General features: G+C 39.2%; 1 protein-coding gene across 4 annotated transcripts in view; it reads right to left on the reverse strand.

Annotated features, from left to right (window-relative positions):
* The window catches only part of LOC124182527 (BAI1-associated protein 3), a 107,594-nt gene that overhangs the window by 52,196 nt on the left and 31,175 nt on the right, over positions 1-24,223 (reverse strand). For all 4 annotated transcript variants that reach the window (XM_046569934.1, XM_046569933.1, XM_046569931.1 and 1 more), the window contains exons 2-3: positions 22,700-23,770; positions 20,749-20,990 (exon numbers count right to left, since the gene is read on the reverse strand). In XM_046569934.1, coding sequence (XP_046425890.1) covers positions 20,749-20,990; positions 22,700-22,900 — 443 coding nt within the window. In that variant the 5' untranslated portion in view covers positions 22,901-23,770. The remainder of the gene's footprint in view (positions 1-20,748; positions 20,991-22,699; positions 23,771-24,223) is intronic.

Genomic DNA, 24,223 nt, shown 5'->3' on the forward strand with positions numbered 1-24,223 from the left:
GCCCAGCTGTGCTCTGTCACTCCCACCGCGGCTAATTCGAAAGAACTTTGTATATTTTATCTTAAATGATATTCGCAGGGCTGGAAGAGTGTTTCCTCCGTACCTTCTTTGTGTTACAAGCTTTTACAATCTTACACCACATCCCTTTCTGTCAGAAATTTAAATAACCCAGGGAAACAATTTGTTCGCGATACTTTTCATTATTATGCAAAGGGTATGTCGACCTGTTCGATAAACTTTCGCGACGGTCTCGAAAATGGACGAATGATAAATCTGGAACTGATAGGACTCGGTAGCGAAATGAAAAAATCTTGAAAAAACAATTGGCAAATATACAAACTGGGGAAAACATAATCCTTTATTTATAAAAAGTGATAAGGAGGAGAAAGTATAAGTTCATCGGTAAAACATTAGGAATTGATGTATTTCCGGTAAAATTGAAAGTTGAAATTAAACGGGACCTGGCAATTTTTCATGCCCATCATTTCGTTGTCAAGTCCTACAAGTTGAAAATTTTTTCATTATCTTCACGTGGTATAAAAAAATTATTACTCTTGCCTACGGAGTTGATGGTTATTTTAAAAAAGTTCACTTTCGCAAAGTGTAATTTTTTTTCTAAGAATGACGAATGAGTTGTTATTCCAAACGTCACATCATTTATCGGATCAACACGGCATTAAAGTTTTGAACATGAATTTCATGAATTCTTGGTTAATCTCACCTATAGTATTTTAAAGCCGAAACAGCCGAAGAACGCTCCATTTATTGCGGAAGGAACGATGTATTTATTGTACGCGTTACGTGTAATATACACACTTCAATAATTTCCACAGCTTTGTGTTGCCAAAATCTACCGGCGAAACTTTACGGACTGGTGAAGAGAGAATGTTTAAGAGATTAACGGTGAGGAAATAAGAGAAAAGTTAGGATTCAAAGAAACAGAGAGTTGCAAGGACGAAGGCGGGAAAAGGATCTGAAAGGGGGAAAAAAGTTATCAAAAGTCAAGACTGGGTTCCGATTCCCGGATCAAGGACAGGATGTCGGGTATCGAGCCAGGACGTCGTGGGTACGCAACAAAGAAAGTCCCTTTTCACTTAAATTCGCGTTCCCTGGAGGGAAGGAAAGCGAGAGAAAATAGAGATGAGAGATCGAGAGAGAGAAAGAAATAGTAAAATACGAATAAAGGGCCAGAGAAGTACGAGAAGAAAAAAAAATTATGTGAAAGTGAGAGAGTGAAAGGAGGAGCGAAGTGCACGAAAGTAAAATGAAAAGTAAGTTTGCCCTTTGGTCGGAAGGATGAAAGAGCGGGAAGTCCGGGAAGTCCGGGTAGCTATGTAATACACTGTGTGCCTAAATCGGGACAAAGTCGAAACAGCGAAGCAATTTCCGAAATGTCCGAGACGCCCGAAACCCACGTTTCGCTGGTTAAGGGCGAATCGGATAAACCGTCTGAATCAAAAGGTAGGAGAAGAGAAAAAAAAACTCTTTAAAAATCCCCGGCAGTAACTTGTGAGCCAATTATAGCAAACACGAATAAAACATCGCCATTACCTACTACGTGGCAGAAATGAATTTAAGTAAAATCAAATAACACAATCCAAGATATCAACAATTTGTGAGAAAATTTGTAATTGGAACGTTCGACAATATTAAACTTGGGTGCAATGTTTCTCGTTTTTGCTGTGCTAATTCACAAAGAACACCTGGAAATAAAAATTCACAAGCAAAGTAGAAAAAAAAACGGATTAATAATAGAAATAAATGAATGTGAAAATCAGATCGAAAACACGGAAATTTCATCGCACTGAACGTTCGAATTTTGGAACCTTTTTTTACGTTGTTGCGAATGTCATTTTATTCGATTTTTCTCAGATCCGCTTCTATTACATTGTGACAATCTTATTTCCTTCATTTTTACAATCATATGACACAACTGACATTGTTCAAGACATTTTGCACCGTTTTTGCTCTTTTCCTAACTTTTGGTACAGACGATACGGCCAATTCGTTCTTAATACGAGCGACGACCGAGCATCGGAATACGTCGTGTACCGAGCGGCAGACGAGGGACCTGGACAAGGGATGACTTCAACCGTCCGATTAGTCTCGACGAGGGGGTGAAACGCAGCGAACGATTGTCAGGGCGGTCTGCCCTGAGATACGAGGGTTTTAGCGCCTGGTACGTGAAAAAGAAATAAAAAAAAAAGAAAAAAAAAACACCGCGGTGAGACCGATTTTAAGGTTCGGTAAATTCATCCCCCGAGTCACGAAGCACGACGTCTGAAAGCCATTGAGTGGCTTAAGTTCCATAGCAGAGAATGCTGTTGCGAATTAAATTTTTTCCAATAGCATCAAGATTGTCTGTAAAATTTCATTTCTTTTATAAAATTGCCTCGACATGATTTGAGCGTTATAGATTTTGCCGATTTTGTAGATATATAGCATTGTAAATACATCTAATCTGAATAAAAAGTAGTTAGACCAAGGTCCGATGGACAAGCTAGACGTATATGTGTATGAGACGTCTTCACTAAATAGCCGACCTTCCATGGCCGACGCCAAACGACGTCGATTCGTGATGAGGCGCCAAATGTGAAGAAATGTAAGACCCTATTATTCGTTAATAAATATTATCTGTTGTAATATAAACTGTGAAATTTTATTTGGGCTAGACGGGCGATTAACCTCTAAAAGATACCGCACACATCAACGGGGACCTGCAATGGAAATGGATAACGCTTTCAAGTTTAAAAATTTCGAACGTGAGCATTTCCAACAGCAAATTTTGTTACAAGAACCAGTCGCTAGACGAGTTTTTAAACGCTTGGTTCAAGCAAACGCGACTTTGGAAACCGCGATATGTTCTTTAGGTTAATTCACACTGCTCAACCCTCCACCCCCCCTGTTACCGATACGATTTTATGTACTTAGTTCTGGGACACCCTGTATAATCGTGCACCTTCGCTCCGGTGAATATGCCAAGAGCACCGTTCGTATGGCAGCTAGTGTACCCCGGAGTGTTCATCGTTGGATGAAGGGTTGGTTTGAGTTGAGTACCCACTTAATGAACTTGCTGCAGTGTGTTAACATCCGCGTCATACAAATTGATCTAGCCTCTATTGGACGCTGTACCTAGGTGTGCATATTATGAACGGAGTCATGCGCAGGCCGAAGTCAAAGAAAGAGAACTTCTACAAAAGGAAGAGAGAATGGAAAATGTCATCATACATACATACAATACTCATGACGATGGTTTGAGAATATTCTCTTGCTGTACAACGATTATTACTATTCTTGAACAAAGTTCTTACTGCCACATCAGCAACTGTACGACTGTTTGTACGCGTGGTATATACGAATATGGAAGGGTAGTTATGCTTTGAAGTATCTATCGCCGTACCGCACGCGGCCTTTCATTATTCAACGTCATATTCCTTGTGGTGGGACAAATTTGAATCAATTCCCATGAGGTATTTTCATTCGTTTGCACACGCATCACCAGTTTCATCGAATCTGCATAAACTGACAATGTATGTTTTTTTTCACTGAGTACTTGCAGGAAAAAACAAAAATCGTCTAAAAGGCGAATGCGTTGTTTGGGGAATAATTTTTATTTTTTTTCTCGAAATATTTTGTTTCAACGTATCTACTCGACGCGGGTGACAGTGAGGTCGAAAAGGAGTATAGTCGGCCTCAAGAAGTCCAGTCATAAAAACTTGAGTAATGATACCAAACGTTTTACTGCCTACCAGACATGACATCGCACAGCTAAGCTGTCGGTTGATTGCTTTATGAAAAGGAAATTGAGCGAGTGAAACGAATAAACCCAATGAGGAAATAACGATTCGAACCTGGTTACGGGCCGCATTGATAAACGAGACAACTTGGTTAGTCTCGTGTTCTTTTCTTTCTACTTTTACGAGAAAAAGATACGTGGACCATGTCACGTGTAAATAAAATTCGCGCTGGATTTTACGATCCAATTGCTCTTCATCTTCTAAAATGTCTGGTCAACATCAGGGTCTGAATTCCGGGATTCACTCTAATTTTTCGCCGTCTATTTTTTCCTTCAGAATGCCAGAGGCACTTTCTTTCCGGTCGATTCGCAGTAGACTTCTTGCCTCAGGAACACTGCTGGTTATTCTCAATTTGGTAACAGCCTTCATAAATATCCTCAACGGTATATCGTGACCAATGAAATATTTAGATACAATACGCGGTCGGATCAAGGAGCTCGAATGCAATGAAGGGCTTTACAAACACAACTCGAGGGTTTGTTCGGCGTTCAAAGAACCCTCTGCAAGACGCGGGTCATGCAATCAATGCAGAATTTTGCGTTAGGGGTGCGAAAAAGGTGGGATTATTAAGCCAAGACTTTTTTTTAGCGCGAATGGTTCTCAATCACGGAAGATTTAACATCGCGAAGTGGGTATGTTTTAAAGTTTTAAAGAAAAAGGAATCCAGTTATTGATGATTCTAGGTGCAATAATAATATTGCATAATATTTTATAATGCCACGAATCAACTACTGATTTAATATTGATGAATTACCCGTTGCTTATTCCGTCGGTTAGTCAGTTCTTTACAAATCAATTGAGATGGATGTTTTTAATAGCCTCTCGCTTGCTTTCAAAAACCTTGTTCGCGAGTTCATAATCTTACTGATTTTAATTGATGAATGAATGTTTTATAGCAGACGTTAACGTTGGTATTATAATGTTATATTTATTTTCGGTAATTTGTCAAGAATTCGATTACAAATGAAACGAGCTACGATCTATGAAGATTTGACAATGAATGCGATTTTGGCATTAGTGAAAGCGGATGAATGATGTGACCGTCTCGAATTCAATGACAACTCGTACTGACTTTTCGTGTGTTGATTAATTTTGAATCCGTACGAAGGAAACATTCTTTTAGTTATAGAATTGAGTGAAACAATTCGAATTTCACTTCACAAACCTTGATGTCACGATTCGTACTCTCCCAAGAATGCTTCTACCGATTCACGTGCCGAATGGTTCACGGGGTAAAGAAAATAGTATTTCAGTAGAGAAAAAAGTTTCTGCGCTGTTTCACGAAAAATTCTCTCTGACGTGCAAGTAATACTGAGAGGAAACGTCGAAACTTATCACATATATCATTCGACTGCGGGTGCGCGATCTTTTTCAAATTTTGAGGCAGGCTGGACACCTCAAGTCTCAGCTATTAAACTCGATTTATGGAGATGATGTAGTTGATGCACATCTTTTTGGGTTTAGCAGATCTCAAATTGTTGACTGCTACGAGTCATCGTAACAACCTAACCTCAATTCGCCAAAGAACTCGTGAGATTTTACCACCTCACGTCCACTTTCGATTAACCCTTTCAGTTACAGTGGAATTCCCGGCATCGCACCTAAGAAATTTCCATCTCCTAGCCTCACTCCAGCTTATCCACAACTTAAAATGATCTTTGTCACTTCGTAGAACCTCGTTTCTTCGTTTTTTTATATCCGCCATATTGGATCCGCCACCTTGAGTCTAGAAATCATCAAATTTTTACTACAGATTCGTGATCAGCGAACATTGAGTTGAAAAATGTGTGACCGAAGCGGTTAAGTTGGCTCCCCTGTATCACCGACCAATAGGGGCTGATTACGCCGCGCATGCGTAGTCAGGCACTCAGTCTGCTCGATTTCAGGGCTTCCATCTCTCCCGGTAAAATGCAAAGTGAAAACTGCCTCGCGTTTTAAAGCTATTTGTCAGGTGGCATAAATTTGTTCCCGTGCTAGTTTGCAATTCTCCGACTCGTTATGCGCTCATAACAGTAATAACCGCGTGTGTGCTGCGTGCGGCAGCGTCAGGCAAGGTGTCCACTTCTTGCGTTAAGTGGACGAGGCGGATATATGAGCGCAGCGCAAACGATAACGACTTCTGGCTCCGGCAGGGTGAAACCGAGCTCTGCATTTCCCTGCGACTCACTTCCGGCCTCGGCTATACACAAAGGATTCCTCACTCCGACTCTCCGCTCGATATCTGAGCCACTTCGTTTAAAGTACGAACGAAACGAACGCGTGGAGTCATATAGATGAAGTGCCGATTCCACCCCCGCTTCGACTGCAGCTTTTCTTCTTTCTTCTCCCCGTTGCGCTAATTTTCATGCCACATTCGCCAGCGTTTCGTTCTGATTTTTTTTTTACCCATCGTTATTCAGCGTGACCGACAGCTGGCGTCGTCAAGTGTTAAAAGTTTCGTGAAACTTTGCGATTCGCGAAATGTACCAGATTTTTCGTATAAATTTCATGCCTGTAATCGGTCAAGTCGTTTTTCTGGTACAACGGTAACAACTTAGTGAAACTTGTGGGAATTTGAATAGAAATTTTTTTTTTTCAATATTTTTAGACGTATTTGACGTATTTTAAGACGTATTTGATTATTTCAACGATGCCAAATATAATTTGGCAACTTCTCACGAATGAAATTATTTTCGTACAGACGCGTCGAGTTTGTCGTTGAACGTTGAAATCGGACGGCGAATTTCGTGGTATAAATTCACAGTGGCAAGTTACTCAAGGATCGCAGGAGGAGTGTAAGGATCGATATGCTAAATTTATGACAGCAATTAAGTTGAGCCAGTTTATCGCGCTTATTTCTATCTATCACGACCGCTACGGCACTGGAGGCATTAGCCGAAATCACAACACTGTATCTCATATTTAACGGAAAGAAGACTTTTTGTCAAATTTACAACCCCGCTCGATATTACTCCCTTACAAGTAATTTTACGACGTTGAAACATATTTGGGGGTGGCTTCTGATAAGAAAAGCACGATGGTTAGATTCCAGAACCATCCAGTAGACGGTTTGTTAGATCCGGGGTTAGCTGATTGGATGTGATTCCATTTTTATTTTTATTTTTTATACACGAAACGGACTCCTGCTGAGAGTAAAAAATCTTTCCTTCAAGATTTATGTAATAATGTTATCTACATAACACAGAAGTTAACAACGAAATTATATAATAACGTGCACGATTTGATATCTTTCGTATATATATTTGCATTAGGTGGCCTATAACCTCGCATGCACGCTTAAAAGCAATTATCATTTGTCGTGGAACAAAAATAGCACGCTCGTACCTTTTTACTTTGTTTATTTATTTATTTACTTTTTCACCCTCCCCCTTTCTCAGAGCAAGTCGACGCTTTTCAAGGTGCTTCATGCTTATCTTTATACGCAGTCGGGGCGCTTATATATCCATGTACGTATACTACATGAAAATAAGAATGTTAATATTAATACCTTTGCCGGGTGGCATTTTTAAATCCTCTTTATGCCGTGCAGCAGCGCGTATTCATTCGAAAATACGAAGCGTGGGTTGGCCGGGTCTCGACCCAGGGTATACAACAAGGTACATTTTTCATCCCCATTGAATTCCAAATCCTTTCTTCTCTCTACTTTGCGCCTACGATCTTATTTTTTTTTTTTTTTTAACCCCGCGGATTCTTGCGATATTTCAGCTGGAACCCCCTCCCCCCCGCGCCATTACCTTTACCTTCGATATATTCTTGACGAGAGATTTCAATTTTCTTTCTCGTCTCGGAATAGCCGTGACTCAGGGTTGCGAGGGTGGAAACGAAAACAATGTTGGACGAAAATGAACTCGAGACGCAACTAATTGATCGAAAAAACTTGTAGGGAAATAAAATGGATAAGAAAAAAAAAAAAATACTCGATCCGTCGATGATTAGTATGTTGTAAAAATACATGAAAACCTGATACAATCTCGGGGTTGAAAAATAAATACCTGAAATATAAAACGAGGGTTAAAAGTGACAGTGAAAAATGATGCATGGATATACTTAATACGTCAAGCAAATTATTGCGTTGGCTATGCTAAAAACAGTTTTTCAGGCTGGTGTGATACACTGACAAGGGTGAAACTCCCCAGCGTTACGTCACCCTCCGATTTTAATCAAACTTGACAGAAATTTAAAGGGGATGGAAACGCATTCGACCCGTGTTTTCTTATATTGGCGGAAAATCAGAGGTAGAGAATATAAAATATTAAATCGTGAAAATGGATTGCTTTCTTGCATCTATAACATTTCATCTTTTTCTTTATAAATCGTCGATACCGCGTAACTGAAAGATGTAATTTTTACCACGTGTTGGGGATGTAAATCTGACACTCTGATATCTCGTTTGCCACGTCTCAAGTTTTCGGTCGTTACCACCAATTGGGAAAAAAAAAACGCCTTGGGAATTAATAATCCAAAGTATTTGTTCGTTTCTGTCAAAAATGTTGGACTTAGATACGGTGTGAGGCAAAAGGAAAGAAATAACGAAGATGAATTGAGCCGGATTCTGCTGGGACAAGGTATGATTCACATTCGTGACACTGTGTTACTTTACTGCGTACATCCATCTGGATAAATTTTTAACACCTGATCGATACGTCTTCTCGCGAGAGTTACATATATAATGCAAATACGGATACAAATACACCCATAAATAATTCGAGTGACGGCTGCGACGTTAACACTGTGCTGAGAATTTTAAATTTTCAGATGAAAACACATTTGACTTTGAGATTCATTTTACCAAACATCGGAAGAAACGACGCGTTTTTTCGTGCTTTGCAGCCTGGTATTCAGAGAATTTTGTCGTTCTCGGTTGAAGAGTAAAATTTTTCCTCCATTAGAACAAAATTTTCATTTAAATAACGTATTGCGTTATGCTATTTAAAAAGTAACGCTTTACGCCTGACGTCGTATAAAATATAGATCAACGACTTGAATATACGTTAGTTGAGATTAAAATTTCAAAACACATTTCATATTAAAACATTATTTTTATATGATATTATAGAATATTAACAATAACATATGTATAAATTTCAAATTTAGATTAAGCTTAAGGTGGAATCGTGAATGAAACATTCAACGTGATTGAACTTTTCGGCGCATTCAATTCCTGCGTTGAATTACGTCAAAATTGGAAGAAAAAAAATAATAAAAAAAATGTCAAAGTGGAACTTTATAGCAAAGTTTCGAAAAGTAAAGTTCCGAGAAAGAAAATATACTGACACAGCGTAGTTTACTCAACGAGTGGGTGTAAAAAATCCGAAAAACTGAAAATCAGAATGACCTGGATTCCGAATGTAAAAAATATCAAGAATCCAAAAGAAAGAAAGATCAAAATAGTGAAATTACACGAAGCCAGAATTTCACAGAACTGAAAATTTTCAATCATTCGGAACTTCGATGTTTCGGATTGTAAAATTTTCTCATTTTCGCACTTTCGAATTTTGACTCGTCGGAGTTACGTCATTTCGGTATTTTGTCCTTTCCGTACTTTGAACTTTCTTAACTTCGAGCGATGAGTTTCGAACCATTCGAAACTTTGATGCATCGTCAAAGTTTGATCTCTTCACTTTAAGTTTCACCGTCAAAAAATTCGGAATCTTACGCTTCCGGAACTTTTCAAATTCTGAATTCCAACCCCGGCTCTTGTTTTATCAACCCAGCTGATTTAATTTCAGGCGTGATCAATACCTCTCGAGGATTGTGAATATTTTCAACGACACACGCTGTTGCATAAACAAAAAGAGAGAAACTGCTCTGCTTTCGCGGCGGGTTACGCCTGAAAATTGGCCGGAAGTTGTAAATTGAAATACCGACATCCGCGCGCTCTTTCTCCCCCCTTCCCAAAGTAAGGCCGTAAAAATAATTCTACACGGGCAGGATCATCCGGTAGAATACATTCCTGGAATTGCCTCCTTAGGGATGAGTATGTAGAATCTTTATTCCTATACATGTGTCTCCATACGTGCATGCATACATATTGTCTTCGCATTCCAAGCACACGCCTGTATGCTATGTAGGAATTCCAGAAAGTATCGTATAAGACTGACGACACTCGCGGATCCGGAATTCTTGACGACTTTTTATTACGCCTAAAATGCGCCGTAAGGAAAATATTTCAAAAAATCATCACTTCGCGATCAAACGTTTAATTTCACCCGAACTTTACTTTGATAATTTCAGTTGAAAATATTTTTTCCAGCAAAACAAGCAGGTCAAAAATTTCAATGATATACCTAAGCGATTTTCTATTTGCACAAAAAGCGGTCTAATTAGTATTTCTAATACAGTTTTTAATATGTAACTAGATACTGTCTAGTTTTTTTTTTTTTTTTTTGTATCGCTCTGTTTTTTAATACAGTTTTCATAGTTGATTTAACAGGGGTTTTTCTGCTAGATTCAATGATTCGCAAAAATGTTACTTTTATGGAAATTCGATGTAGATATTTTGCGTTTTTGGATCTTGATTCCTTTACGCGATATGCTGTTGAAACTTTGATCGGAGACGCATTAAGATTTTTCTCTGATGTGAATCCCTTCGAGGTTCGTTTTTACGAGTGCAATATACGATTAAATAAATAAATAAATATCCAAGCTCTGCAGTCTCGTCTCGTTTTCTTCTATCCGAGCTAAAGTTACTCGGTCACGTGACGTACGAATTTTTTTCTTCCAAAGGTAGAAATGTGATCTGTATATACGGATATATAAAGTATTTTTCGATAATCGTTCGACTGCCCTTGTCCTTTTTCTTTTTCTTTCATGTCCGAGGCACGATTCTGTACTTGGACGTATCTTCGAAGTCTTCAGCTTTCGACATTTGAAAACAAAGGAGAAACGGAATGGAATAAAAGTTGCTTTAAGTGAAATATAGAAAATACGATCAGACTTGTGTCTCACGTAAAGTATTATAAAGTATTATTTGCAAGATATAGTGCAATACAACGAATATTAAAGTAGACCAAGGAGGTCTTTCACCTCTCATTGAGTGTAGCACAGAACTTTGTGACGGTACCTGAGCGAAATATGACGTGACTGTAAGCTGGACTTTTCTAGTTTTGCATGCACAGAGAATACAAGTATATGTACAGACTTAAGAATCGATCTGACTGATCTACGTTGAAGTTTTTTTTTCAAATTATTAACTCGTATGGTGAATAATAAGTGAATCTATACGTGTCACTGCGTACGCATATCAATGAAAATTTTATTGTAAGCTCGAAACGAATTTTTTTTCATCGATATCCAAAGTCGTCGAAGGAGTTAAACTCCAAAAATTTTATGGTCCTCTTGATCGTTCGTCACGAAATTTCATCATACGATTATTTCAATTTTTCAAATCTTGTACGATTTCTGAATTTCTGAATCTTGAATGTTTCGAGATGCAAGTTTTTCACAACTTTTGAACCTCCTAATTCCTTAATTTAGAAGCCAATCAACTCATACCGCAATTCTAAAATGCTAGTCCTTTTTTTCTCGAATCTCGAATTATTTTAACATTTAACGCAACGATAGCTGTTATAAGACCGAAGTCCTTTTGAACCCTGCAAAAAACAAGGTGATCTATCTCTTCGCAATATAAAAACTCCTGACTCCAATTAAAAAGAAAAAAAAAACATTTGCACTTTTTCCCATTTGTCCATGAATAATACAACATTTACACTTATTTCCCTTAAAATTCGTTTCTTTTATGGTGTTAGGACCTTTTAGTTTGTAAGTTCAGCTCTGCTGTAGGTTATATTTGAGTCACGCGCATTCGGCCTAGCGTCGTAAAATATGACGCAGCTGATTGCACCAACGTCGAGTAAATCTGCATACTCCGGAATATCCCAAATTGCATATTCGTCGCGCGTGCCAGGCGCGTGGAAATGTGAATATCTTGGGATACTGGAAAGCCATATTCCCAGCACGTGAATGTTAATTCAAGTTAGGACAGTAAGAACAGACAAATGCACCCAAAGTCGACGTAATATCGCTTTCAGAACCGAATTGAATTTCTTCTTTTTTTTTCAACCATATTTCAATTCTGTATCTTTCAACCAAGACATCAGATTTTTTTTCACAATTTTCCTAAACCTACATCAAAAGTTGTATGTATACCCATTACGGTGGATACGTAATATTTTTCAACTTTACAACTTTGTGTCAACCTTTAGCTAGAAACTTTATCTGGTATAACATTCTTGGCACCTTGAGGCCGTGCACTGAAACAACTTAATATTTTGACTTAAACTTTTTTTGGCGTATTCGCTTGAAAGTTGGCCGCAACAATAATATTTAATTTTAAGGTGGTGAAAAATTTTTTATAAGGCAGAAACTTTCAAGTTACGAACATCTCGATTAAAAGCCCTTAGGTCACGAACGATCCCAAGATACCAGCTAAAGGTTAATAAGTGTCGATCTTATATTTCTTTTGTTTTTCATGACACTCCATACTATTCTAAGAATATGAGTATTCTTTTACAGAGATGAAACTTAATTTGAAAAAGACTGTAAAACTGTAAATGAGAATGAAAATTATACGCACATTTTTTCTACTGCACTTTTTCGACTAGAAAACATACTTAAACTTAGGTATTGGATTTTATAACAAATTCTGTCCGTAAGAAACTAAATCTAATAAGCAAAACTTACGTTACGAATTTTCCAAATTTATGTCTACTGAAATGGGCAAGTATTCTGACAGGGATTTGTGTTTGCGTTTTTTTTTTTGAAGACGTGTTGGTATTTATTTCAAAAAAAAAAATTCTTGCTGAAAATCAATCCCCTAGCCCAATTCTAATAATTGTCACAATATTTATTATGTTTCAATTTTTTATTTACATTGCAATAATAAAAAAAGCGCTAATGTAAAAAATCGAAACAAGTTACCGCAAGTTCCTCAAGCAAAATTATTTTTTTTAAGATTACGCAATTTCAAAAATCATTCGAGAATTCCAGATCCCTTAGATTTTCCCTGTTTGTGGTAATCTTGAGATAATTACTCAAAAGGAAGCGCGTTCATTAGCATGCAATACTCATTGTGCAAATCATATTATAAAATATGCTGGTATTCCTCTTGTCATTCAGAATATCGATGTTTAAGCTCTGTGTCTTACTCGGTAGTGATTTATAATAAAAGATTGGCGAGGTGCCAACAACGTGCGATAACATTTCTCTTTGATTTGCAATTAATAACAACGTCCAGGAATTGCAAAATTCATATACTCGAAGTAACGTAACCAATTAAAATTAACAATTTTTACAACTAAATTCCATTGACCCAAACAAAATATTGGTTTGTGTATTACACATTTACCGAATAGTTGCGAGCTTGTAAAGCTTGTAACAAAAATGTCAAATAAAATTTAAAAATCAAACGTTCCGAGTAAGTAGAAAATGTTTGAAGTATTTCATCGGTGGTTTGAATAAAGGCACCTAATCCTACCCTGTTATTCATCATCAATGTAATTCCGTGTCTACGTTGTTGCAGCGACGAAGCAGAGCGCTCTATACCTGAGATATTTCCCATCAGGGAAAGTGATTAAACGACGAAGTTGAAACACATATTGAAAACCGATTATAGAGGATCGCGCAGCACGGCGCGTATATAAAGCATTATATTCGGGGGTTAGGAGGGTATAACGTGATCGCGAACAAATGAAACGCCGTCGTCGAAGAGACGATCCCAGATTCGAGAAGAGAGGGGCTCAATGATTTATCGAAATTCTTCCCCTTTTCACGTGACGCTCAGGCCGAAAAAGCAGGGGTAGCAATTTTACGAACAACTGTTTTCCGGAGTTTCGATGTGGACGAAATGATTCGCGCTCGTACAGTGGCATCCGGGAAACTTTTAATACGCCGCCCGTTTTGCAGAGGGAATCGTAGAGCGCGGAACGAAATTCGCAGGACCACAGGATCGGAGGCGTAACGAACGGGTGATCCGAACGAGGAACGAGCTTCGATAATTTTCAAAACGTCTCTTCATTTCGCTCATCCCTTTGCAGGGGGGAAGAAGACTTTCGATGTTCGACCAAAATGGAAGGAAAGAAGAAGAAGAAGAGGAAAGAAATGAAAGAAGGAAGGGGAATAAGGGAGGAGAAAGAATTTCAAACCGGTTTCTTCCTCACCCCGCAGATTGGGGGGGAGGGCTGCCTCGGGACGAGGGTGGCGTCGGGGGGTAGATTGGTTGGCTGAAAGCGTCGACATCGTTCGTTCGTTCGTCCATTTTGAAACTGCGTTAGGTCGATAGCGTGGAATGCGAAATTCGAGGTATAACTTGTTCCTACGCACACCCGAGGTGACACGCGATAAGGTTAAACCGAGAAGAAATTAGGGATCGTGTGTCTGGAGAAAAAATATTTCGAAAGTAAGAATATTATAAGGCAATTTTGATAAGACTATGTTCAGAATTTTTACAGTGGTGAAAAGTAAATGTCTGATACGCGAATTTTGATTTCAACATTTTTTTTTTTTGTCAACGCTGACCTATCTTGTAGAACAATTATTGTACCGTCATGGCATGGAATTTTGTACAAAATTTTGTTCCTCAATGAATTTTCTACAAATTTTCGTGATACGAATTTACCGGTAATTGTTAAAACATTATTTATTGGCCAAACAACGCGGTTATGGCACTCAAAAGACTTGAACGATAATTTGATATTTCACAAATGTAATTGATAACTAAGTTTAATTTATTCAGATTTCCAATTTTGAATATGTTTTTCCACGGTGACGGGAGATCGTTTAAGTAACGATCGATCCAATCAAATTTAATTTCCCATTCGAAACATTGAACTGACAATCATGTTTTATACTGCTTTGCGTATTCGTGATTCTTACGTTCACGACTGCACGTCTCTAATTCTCGAGTTTCTCAGTTTTTCTTATAAATCAAGTGAATTATGGAACGTACTGATCAAAGTACATGAACGGATCGTCCTCATCAGTCAAAAAGTATTTCGATAATGGAGATTGAAAATATCCTTCTCTCTCTGCATCATTTTTCTTTATTAATATTACCTTGCCTTTTCCCCCTTCACTGGCAGGTCTCACCGCATCGTAATCGATGTAAAATTTTATAACAGATCTTTTCGTGGATCATTAGCACGAGGCGACTTTAACGCCGGAGTTATTACGGAAGCGGAAAAACGTGAGCGAGGTGAAATACGAAGCTGAGTATCAAGTTAAAGAGATCGGGCAGGAATGGCACGAAAATATAAATGTTACGTCTATCGTCCAGCCGTAAAGAAGCTCTTATCTAATATCGGATAACCTGACGTAATGCTGTGACGGTATCGTCAGCTTGTAACCTTCAAGTCGAACAAACATCTCGATTCTTGTATAACCGTGCCTGCAAAAATTTTTAGTACCAAGTAAAAATATAAACGTCAAGTACGATGTAATAATGTATTGATCAAATTTTACTGTTGACTGTTCGTTTGATTTATGCAGTTACGCCTCTCCTGACAAATATTACGTGAAAAGTCGTAAGAAAAACTCTTCTATTCGACAGTCTTCTGCCGAATATGAAATTCGATCATTCGTATGCTGCACTGGGAGAATAAAATGCACCTTATTTACTGAGATGGTTATAAGAATCCGAATGTATTTGTTATTTGGTGTAGATCGTCGACAGCGGTTTTCTGGTTTAATAGCCAATTTTTTCCTCGATATGGGCAACGAATGGCCGAGATACGTGAGCTGCATTCCAGTGCTCGATACATGGGAAAATATTAGACTTTTTACAACGAAATCCAATTCCTGTGACGTATTTTTTACTCACGGTATATTCGCAGGCATCGAATAACGATAGAAAAACAAAATTATACAATTTGTTCAAAACTTGTCCGATTGTACATTCAATTATAACGTTATACGTAACGATGATCGCTGTGCAGCCGCGATTATTATCGCTTTGGGGTTGAAAATTTCCGTTTCGCACCAAGTGATTGGTTTCCATGGCTACCATTGCTCGCGTTAACGATGTGGGTCTCCTGTTCCAAAGCGTGGTGTGTGCGCGGTGTAGGTATGTACCTGATTGCAAGTAGAGCGCTCTAAAGCCGAGCGTAAACTGTTATTACTAGTAGTTGGCGGATGTAGCTTGCGGCGAAAGTAAACGAGGAAAGGCGTTGCACGCAGCCAGGCTTGCGGAACGCGAGTACATAAAAAAAAAAAAGCGCTTGATAAATTTTTCGTCGATTTAACCGGTGATTGAAATCGATATCGGCGGTGTGCAGCCGCTGTGCACAGGGTGGATTTCATTAACTGTGTAAACAACGCCCTGCACCACATCCAGCGACGTACACTTGCATTTAATCGATACTGCGGTCGTGAATTACGTTCCTTGTCACAGCCGCCCCCGAGTCCCTCATCCGCAAATGCTGCGAGGACGCTTCGCTACGCCGCTTCGACTTTCCACCGATATTGTATAACTATGTACGGACCCGTTTTGGCAAGCACCAGGCCATGTCGCTCCCCGAGGAAGGGGCGATTAAAAGTTAATTAATCCCCAGCCCTCAATATGCCCGTGTTATGACGCCGCAAAGTAGATATACACAGCAGTTTCTGGATACAGGTTCCGTTACCGACCTTCAATTCACGATTAGCCAAGACACACACCCTTTGCTACAATATTCAAGGGTCGGAGAGCATCCCCAGTCCGACTGACTAACTTCATCGATCACAGAATTATTTCTTTGTCCAGAAATGATTCAGTGATCGATAAAGCCAGTTTTGGATACAGGTTCCGTTACCGACACTTAATTTGTCCAAGACACAAACCCTTTTCTAGAATATTTCAAGATCGAAGGGTATCCCTACTCTGACTGACTAAGTTTATCGATCGCAGAATTATTTCGTTGTCCAGAAATGATTCAACGATCGATAAAACCGGTTTTGGATCAAAAATTCCGTTACCGACACTCAATTTAGCCAAGACACAAACCCTTTTCTAGAACATTCGAATGTAGAAAGGTGACCCCACTGCAACTGACTGACTTTATCGGTCATTAGAACATTTTGTTGTCCAGAAATGATTGATAAAATCAAATAGTTAGGTTTTGTGTCTCGACTATATGAAGTGTCAGTAACAGAATCTGTACCCAGAACTCACTGTATATTTAATATACCCCGTAGCAAAAGTTAGTCGTACAATGAAGCACCAATTTTACAAGTCTTCATTGCCAGCAGCGAAGTGTCTTCGCGGTGTCTCTGTTAACGTTAATTCATTTGTAAATGCAAATTTTTAGCGTTGAGATTGGCAAAAAAAAAATTTCGATGCTTTTAGAGCTAATCCCGACTCCGCATTTAATTTATTCTTGTCAATAAAAAAGTAGGAATTCCAACGATTGTTTGGCATGAAAATTATTCCTGGCCTGACACTAGGGAACTGAACTGTTCTTTTTACAGCGAAAGTAAGTCACAATTGAAAAATCTCTAACCCTACATGTATAATCGCTCTGATAATTTGCAAAAAGTCAAGCTTACCAATTCGCAGATAAAAATAAATTCTCGAGAAGCCGATAAGTGAGCTTTCGATTCAAATGGTATCAAGCTTTGACCCCCGAAATCTGAGATAAAGGGCGAGCGATTTGCTTCATTCAAATGTTCGAGGAATTGACTAGATTCGGATGTCAATTAATAAGCCGAAAGAAATAAAAGCTGAAGCATTGTAGTTTTTCACATTGAGTTTCGATCGACATATCGCTATCTGGTAGCGAATCGCTTCGATACTTTGGTTGTATCGTAAAAGAAGACATATTCCAAGCAGGTAGACCATTAAAATTTTATGTCGATATCGCATGACTGATTGGCTCTCGAGTGACGGTAGTTAATCGAGGCCTCTCATAACGTCATTTTCACAAGTCTACGACTCAGCCATTTCAGGCTCAAATCGATGCTTTATTGTGCAAGAATAGTTCCCTTGTACCCATATTTTCGATAATAAGAAATCGGTCTACCTCCTGTATAATTTTAGCTAAAGATTTATCGTGCGAGTACAAACCACTTGACTCGGAAAGCAAACTGCTTCTCACTTATTTTGGTGAATTTCTCAGTACGAACCTATTGGTTAGAAAAGTCGTGAACACTGTTGTGACTAAACGTCAGCTAAATTTTCCTGTCTCGGGTAGAAAGACATTTCATTTATTTACGATACGACAGTCTCGCGTGAGGACAACGTGCCGTGGGTGGCATACGTCGTGTAAGTCATGGAAAAGTTTATACCTCGCACAAAATGCTCGAAATGTGCACATTTGCTCTCACCGGGTGACAAGGAGTCTCTTTACGTCGAATTAATAATTATTTTCTGCTTCCGTTTTCCGACTGTACACAATTCCTCAGACAATTACGTTTCGAGCCTCTGAACGAAACGTGGTTAGTTTTTTTCGGATTTGGGTTACGGGCCGATGTACTCGTCGTTAAAACTGTAAACGTTGTTAATTTTCACGATCGAGTCGAATGTCATAAAACTGGCGATCTCAAGTTGTAACAACAAGGGAAACTTATTTCACCACACCATTCAAGAAGATAAACTATTTCAGTATCGACAGCTGACAAGTTGGCTGTTACTCAAGCTAGAAGTGAAAAAATTGCTGCCACGTAAGCCCGTGTTGTAGCTTATTGCATTGAGAAATAGTTATGGCTTCTGTAACGACGTGTAGGAGTAATTTCAAATTCACTCAGGACATGGATTTGGCCATTTGATGATGAGCTCCAAAATTCTTACTACAATCTATGTACTCTACTGTACGATGTGACCGACTTCAAAACCACATGAACGTTGTTTTACGATAAAACACTTGTACACATCGAATTAATAGTTAATTCTATTTTGACTACCAAGGAAACAGTTCCAAAGTGACACCCCATAGTCTGGAATTTGTGGCCAATTCCCCAGGAATTTCCCTTGAAACATGGCATTAAACCGAGATAGCGATGGTTACTCGAGATACGGCATTTACATTTAGAGGATATAAATCACGCTTACAGTCTCGTACAAGAATACTTTTTTATTCAGACTGTCGATCGAACACTTCATCAACGACTGCGACGCCGAAAGTGTTTCTCCCAACTTGACCTGACCTAGGGGTTAAGGTGCCTCGGGATTGCTCGCCTAGAGAAATGATAAAGCGAGACAAAAGCAGATCGTTTCATCAAACGGAGGTAATAGTCCAGAGAGCGCACTTAACTGATTGAGGTTTTCGCGGCGGAAGTTGCGGCAGGAAAGACAGGATTCGAGGGTTATACCAAGGCTAAGGGTATCTGCTCCCGGCCTGAGCTTTGTCCGCGGCGCCACCAAAGACCTGGCAGTCACTCTCGGACCTTCTTCCTTCGGTATTCACGAAGCGTTGTCTACCGACGCTCTCCCGAGAAGCCGTCCATTTATCACCGCACCCCCTTTCTCAGGGGCTAATGTCATCGCACGTGGTTCTCCGCTGAACCTCTTCCCTGCACTACCTTTATTTCGCTTCTTTTCACCTTCGAGTCTCCCTTTTCATGACGCCTTATATCGTACAGCAAATTTTTAACCATTTCCGCCCACGCCGAGGGCCTTAAACGCGCTTTTTCACCCCCCAATATAGAGCGGTAAACTTTCTTTTCGCAATGTATCATGCAGATACAAGCTTGGAAAGCCGGTGTCGGTGTTATTTATGCACCGACAACTTTCTCCCGGAACTCTTCATCTCCAACTTCAAGACAGATTTCTGATTTTCAGAACAGTATTCGTGAGGAAACAAAACTATAGCCGTTCGTTTGAAATATATACCAATGGTTCACCATGCTCGTGGCGAACTGATGTGTGAAATCTCATTTTTCATAATCCACGAATTGTCAGGAATACGTAAGGATAAAGTTTCTTGATCATAGTGGAAGTTTGTATGGAAACTGACGAGTTTTGAGAAAATTTCCATCACCCGAAACGAAAAACACGACAAATATCAATAACATTTTGAAAGCGTAGATGATAAGAGAATGCTTGTTTTTGAGAATGATTTCACTTCACGCGACTTGTTTACAATATTCCTGAAATTTCCTGGTAATATAGACATACAACAAGTATACAAAGTACAGTAACGCTCAAAATTAATATTTAACCAACTATAACCCCCTGAAAATTTATCTTTATCAGAGAGTAAACTTAATATCTTGTCATCGGTACATGCCCAGCTCTTAACATCTCCGGATGCTTTTGAACTTTATGTATTAAGCCGTTTTCAATGTCACCAGCTTTGGCTGACATGAAATATACTTGAGGCTTCATAAAAAATAACTTCAAAGGTTAGGTTGGACGAATATCTGCTATCGTGTAGACTTTACTTTCCATTACATGCCATAGATTGTCTAAATCAGGTGTACTTGTTGGAAATTGTAATGCGGTACTTCAAGCAAGAAGGTTGAGACTTCAACAATTCTTAAATTAAGGGTAGTTGAATTATCGACGAATCGCGGCCCTCGTCGCCACTTAGCGGTCGCAATAGTGTTTAGAGACGCTACCTCCAGGTGGCGAAGCCTTCGCTCGCCGACGTTGGGTGAGCGTGTACCGCATGACCGAACAAAATACCAAAGTGAAGTTTCAACTGGTTTGCGATTGTTTCATTGATAAAACATCGACCTACATTTTACGGATGAATTTTTAACCCGTCAATAAAAACACCAAATTTACTTCTGAACAAAGTTTCTCCACTGTTTTTCACATCTCTTAGATATATATTCTAGCTTGTGACCTACGGTGGCGCAGTAATCGTACTCGTCACGTGGTGTATAAGAAGTGAGACTCAAGACTCATGTTCCTCTTATAATTAAAGCAATATCGATCACGTCAAAAACTGACTGACAAGTGTCATGTCAAGATTGCGCGATGGATTCCTGAAAAAATCACCAGATTGCGTGCTTCGATACAAAAGTTGCGAATACTCACTCGGAGGTTGCTTGGATGTCGAATTCCGGCCACGATGGCCTTCTGCGACAGAAAGTGAGTGGCGGACGGTCCGTCGGGGCGACGTTTCGTCTGAAGGAACCAACTCGTCGAGGAGATATGCTCCCTCCCACGGAGTTGGGATGCACGGTGAGTCCTGAGCCTGAAGTGCAATCCAGCGTTTGCCGACGCGTCGACAAAGAACGCGCGTGTGGCGAGGTGACCGTACCCGGGGGAGGAACGACCTGAAAGAGACCCACTCTCTCAATTTTATCGGAAAAAGGACGCGAGGGATGAGAATCGAGTCCTTGTTCTCCGACGTGCGCTGTCTGAACAATTCGTAGTTGGGTCTAACCGCCAAGTTACCAATTGAGTGCCACTTGTTGCATTAAGTGTATAACCATTACAGTGGTCCTTGAAAAGGTCAATTTTCAATTTCGACCAGCTCACCCCCGCCAAATTGGTACCAAATAATCCCAAAATACTTCTCTCGTTTTTTCACTTTTTATTCCAACGCTAATCCGTGCCCACAAGAGGTTAGATGTCTCCACTTGACCATTTCAGGAGCACAGGACTTGATAAAGGAGGGTTTCTTGGGTCGACGATTACGAATCTGAACTCAAAATTACAATATTCAAAATGGTGTATTCAATATAGCAACATCAAGTGACTTTTGAGGTTTTGACCAACCATGTTCGATCCGCTATTTAGAATTTTCAAATTTCGAGTTCAGTTTGGTAATCAGTGACCCAAGAACTCCCTGATACCAAATCTTATCGAAATCTGTTCGGTAGAATCAATATGCCTGTGAAAGGGTTAAATGGAGAACAGGTTAGAGTGGAGATGAAAATCTGAAAAAATCAGGTCACTATTTTTGAATTATTTCAAGCCAATTTGGGTGTTGAACTGGTCGAAATTAAAAAATTACCCTTTCCAGAACCACCCTGATAACCATGGTAAATAAAAGCTTGGGTTGAGTTGATCCATATGGTCGAAGATTTTGAAATTTTAAGATTTTCGTGTATTGCTCTTCGTGTCGCCAGACTTGAAACTATTTCACAAATGACACAATTTATGTACTAATCTATCTAGAGCATTTTCTATTTTTTGTGTACTTAGACGTAAATTCGTATTTTAGTATGTCAAATTTAGTGATAATCGATACGAAATATCTCTTCCAATTCCGAAACACATAAAGTGATTCTTAGTTTGAACCTGATGTTAATAAATTGACATTCACCCACTCAACTCGCTATCTTCGTCAACGTTTTCATTCTTTCATCATCTCGCACAAGAGTTTGAAAGTGTTGATAAAAAAACCTCCCACCTTCCTATAAAAAGCACTCAGGTGGCACAGCATGTGTAGGCGCCAATTTTTTTTTACGATGCCATAATCAGGATCCGCTGGGTGAAAAAATTCACCTATATCAGTCCGCCCACCCTCTAAAGTGAAACTGGAGCGGGAAGAGAGTGGAACTGATGCTAAGAATACAGAGTAATCTACCAACGCTCATCGCCTCGTTTAGAAAATTTCAATATTTTTTTGCGAGAGGTTAAGGAACGCCGTCAGGCGTAAAAAAGAAGGTGGAAGAAAAGAAAGAAAAAAAAAGAAAAAAAACAGAAAGACAAGAATTTCGCAGCTTGGCTGCTCCGAAGCGTTTATCGTGGAGATGAAAATTTGAGAGGCTCCGCACCTCGCGAACTGGATATTGAAGTGGGCGGATATCCGGATTGCCAGAAGAGGCGAAGAGTAGTTCGAAGGTATACGAGTCACGGTAAGTGAAGTTGGAAGAGTAATAATATAAAAAAAAAAAAGAGAAAAAATAAAAAAGAAAGGAAAAGAAAAAGGAACAAGAGTGAAAAGAGAATAAAGAAACCGAATAGCGAAGAGGGCAAAGGAGATATAAAGGCGTGCACGGCCTTGAAATAACGGGGGCGACGCGTTTTCCCTCACCTTTGGAAATCCATGGGGAATCGTCGGCTGAGTGACGGTGTTGGTGTTCGTGGTGGACGTGACGCAGCCCGTCGATCCACTTCGCCCAGGTCCACCACCCTGAGTGGAATCCTCGCGACTGAAGGAGAATCTCTTTGGGCTCAAGCTTAAGCTGGCGACGCTGTCGCTGACGTACTGCTGGAGCGAGTTGAAAAAGCTCATTTCGGAGCTTCCTTTCTTTCCTTTCTTCTTTAATTACCCTGTAGATTTTTTCCAAGCCTCTTCTTATTCCGTGCCTGATTTAGACCCGCGAGATTCAATTTACGCGGGTGAGCTTTTCGACGTGCATTCGTATTGCCTCTGACCTATTTCCGTTACATTTGCGTCATGTCAGTGGCTAGTATTTATCATCTCTGTTGAGCCGAGCCTCGACGGTTCCGTTTTATTCACAACTGTTTGATTGTCGTTGCCGTTTCAGTCGGTTTTAATTCTTTCATTTTTTCAATAATTCCTCCAGTGGTCAAGCTTGGGATTTATGATCAATTCGAGATAAAAATCGAGCCGGTGATTTTGCACAATGACATTTTTTCCTCGTCTTAAGCGTCGAATTTACGGTTATTAGCACCTGATTCAATTTGCCGTGAGTTTAATTTTTTTTAATTAATATTTTGCCGTTTAAGCTGTGTAAAAGTACAAACGCGTATAATGACTCCACAAATTTGCGAAAAGTATTCTTCTTTTCTTTTACGATAAAAAAAATTTTCATTTAGAAATATAAAGGTATATAATATTATTTTTCCTCTTCGGCATCACCTTTTTGACGATGCATATATTATACAACACGATGTAAATTACACGATTATATTTGCTGCACACTATTACACAAGTATGTGATTGAAATAATTACGATTATTAACATTTTTTTTCATTACTACAGACCTTTAATCACGCTGAAAGATAATTTACTTTAAACAGATGCGTGCATTTAACTGTATAATTGGATACGCGTAAGTCGATTTTACGGTCATTTTGATCAGTTACCGAATTCACTTTTGGCTCCGAACAACTGGACAACAATGAATGCCCGATCATCTGGAACAGACAAATATCAGTTCAGAGCTGGAAAATAAAATCGTCGGAATATAACGAATTAATTATGCATCTACTAGCATACATTCGATCAAGAATCGCATCAAAAGTGAACGAATTTGAACTGTGTTTCAGATACTTGAAACAACTGAATTTATAACATTCACATTTAGTTGCGTCAACGATACGAACTTCAACTTCGTCTTATCGTTTTCGTGCAATTATATTCAAGAGTTTTCTCAGGAAGATCAATTACGACTTAACGGTGCCCAAACATTTCTTCAGGCTAATTTGTTATGATTTATTAATACCCGAGAGTTCTCTCGACTACTTAGGTCTTATAATTTATAAATCGCAAATACTTTTCAACCTGTTTGTACAACTACTTCTTCAGTAATTGTTGACTGCTTGTCAATATCAAGAAATTTGTTCCTTATAAATATCTTCCGTGTAACA

The sequence above is a fragment of the Neodiprion fabricii genome, chromosome 5 (genome assembly GCF_021155785.1).
Source record: "Neodiprion fabricii isolate iyNeoFabr1 chromosome 5, iyNeoFabr1.1, whole genome shotgun sequence".
NCBI lineage: Eukaryota > Metazoa > Arthropoda > Insecta > Hymenoptera > Diprionidae > Neodiprion > Neodiprion fabricii.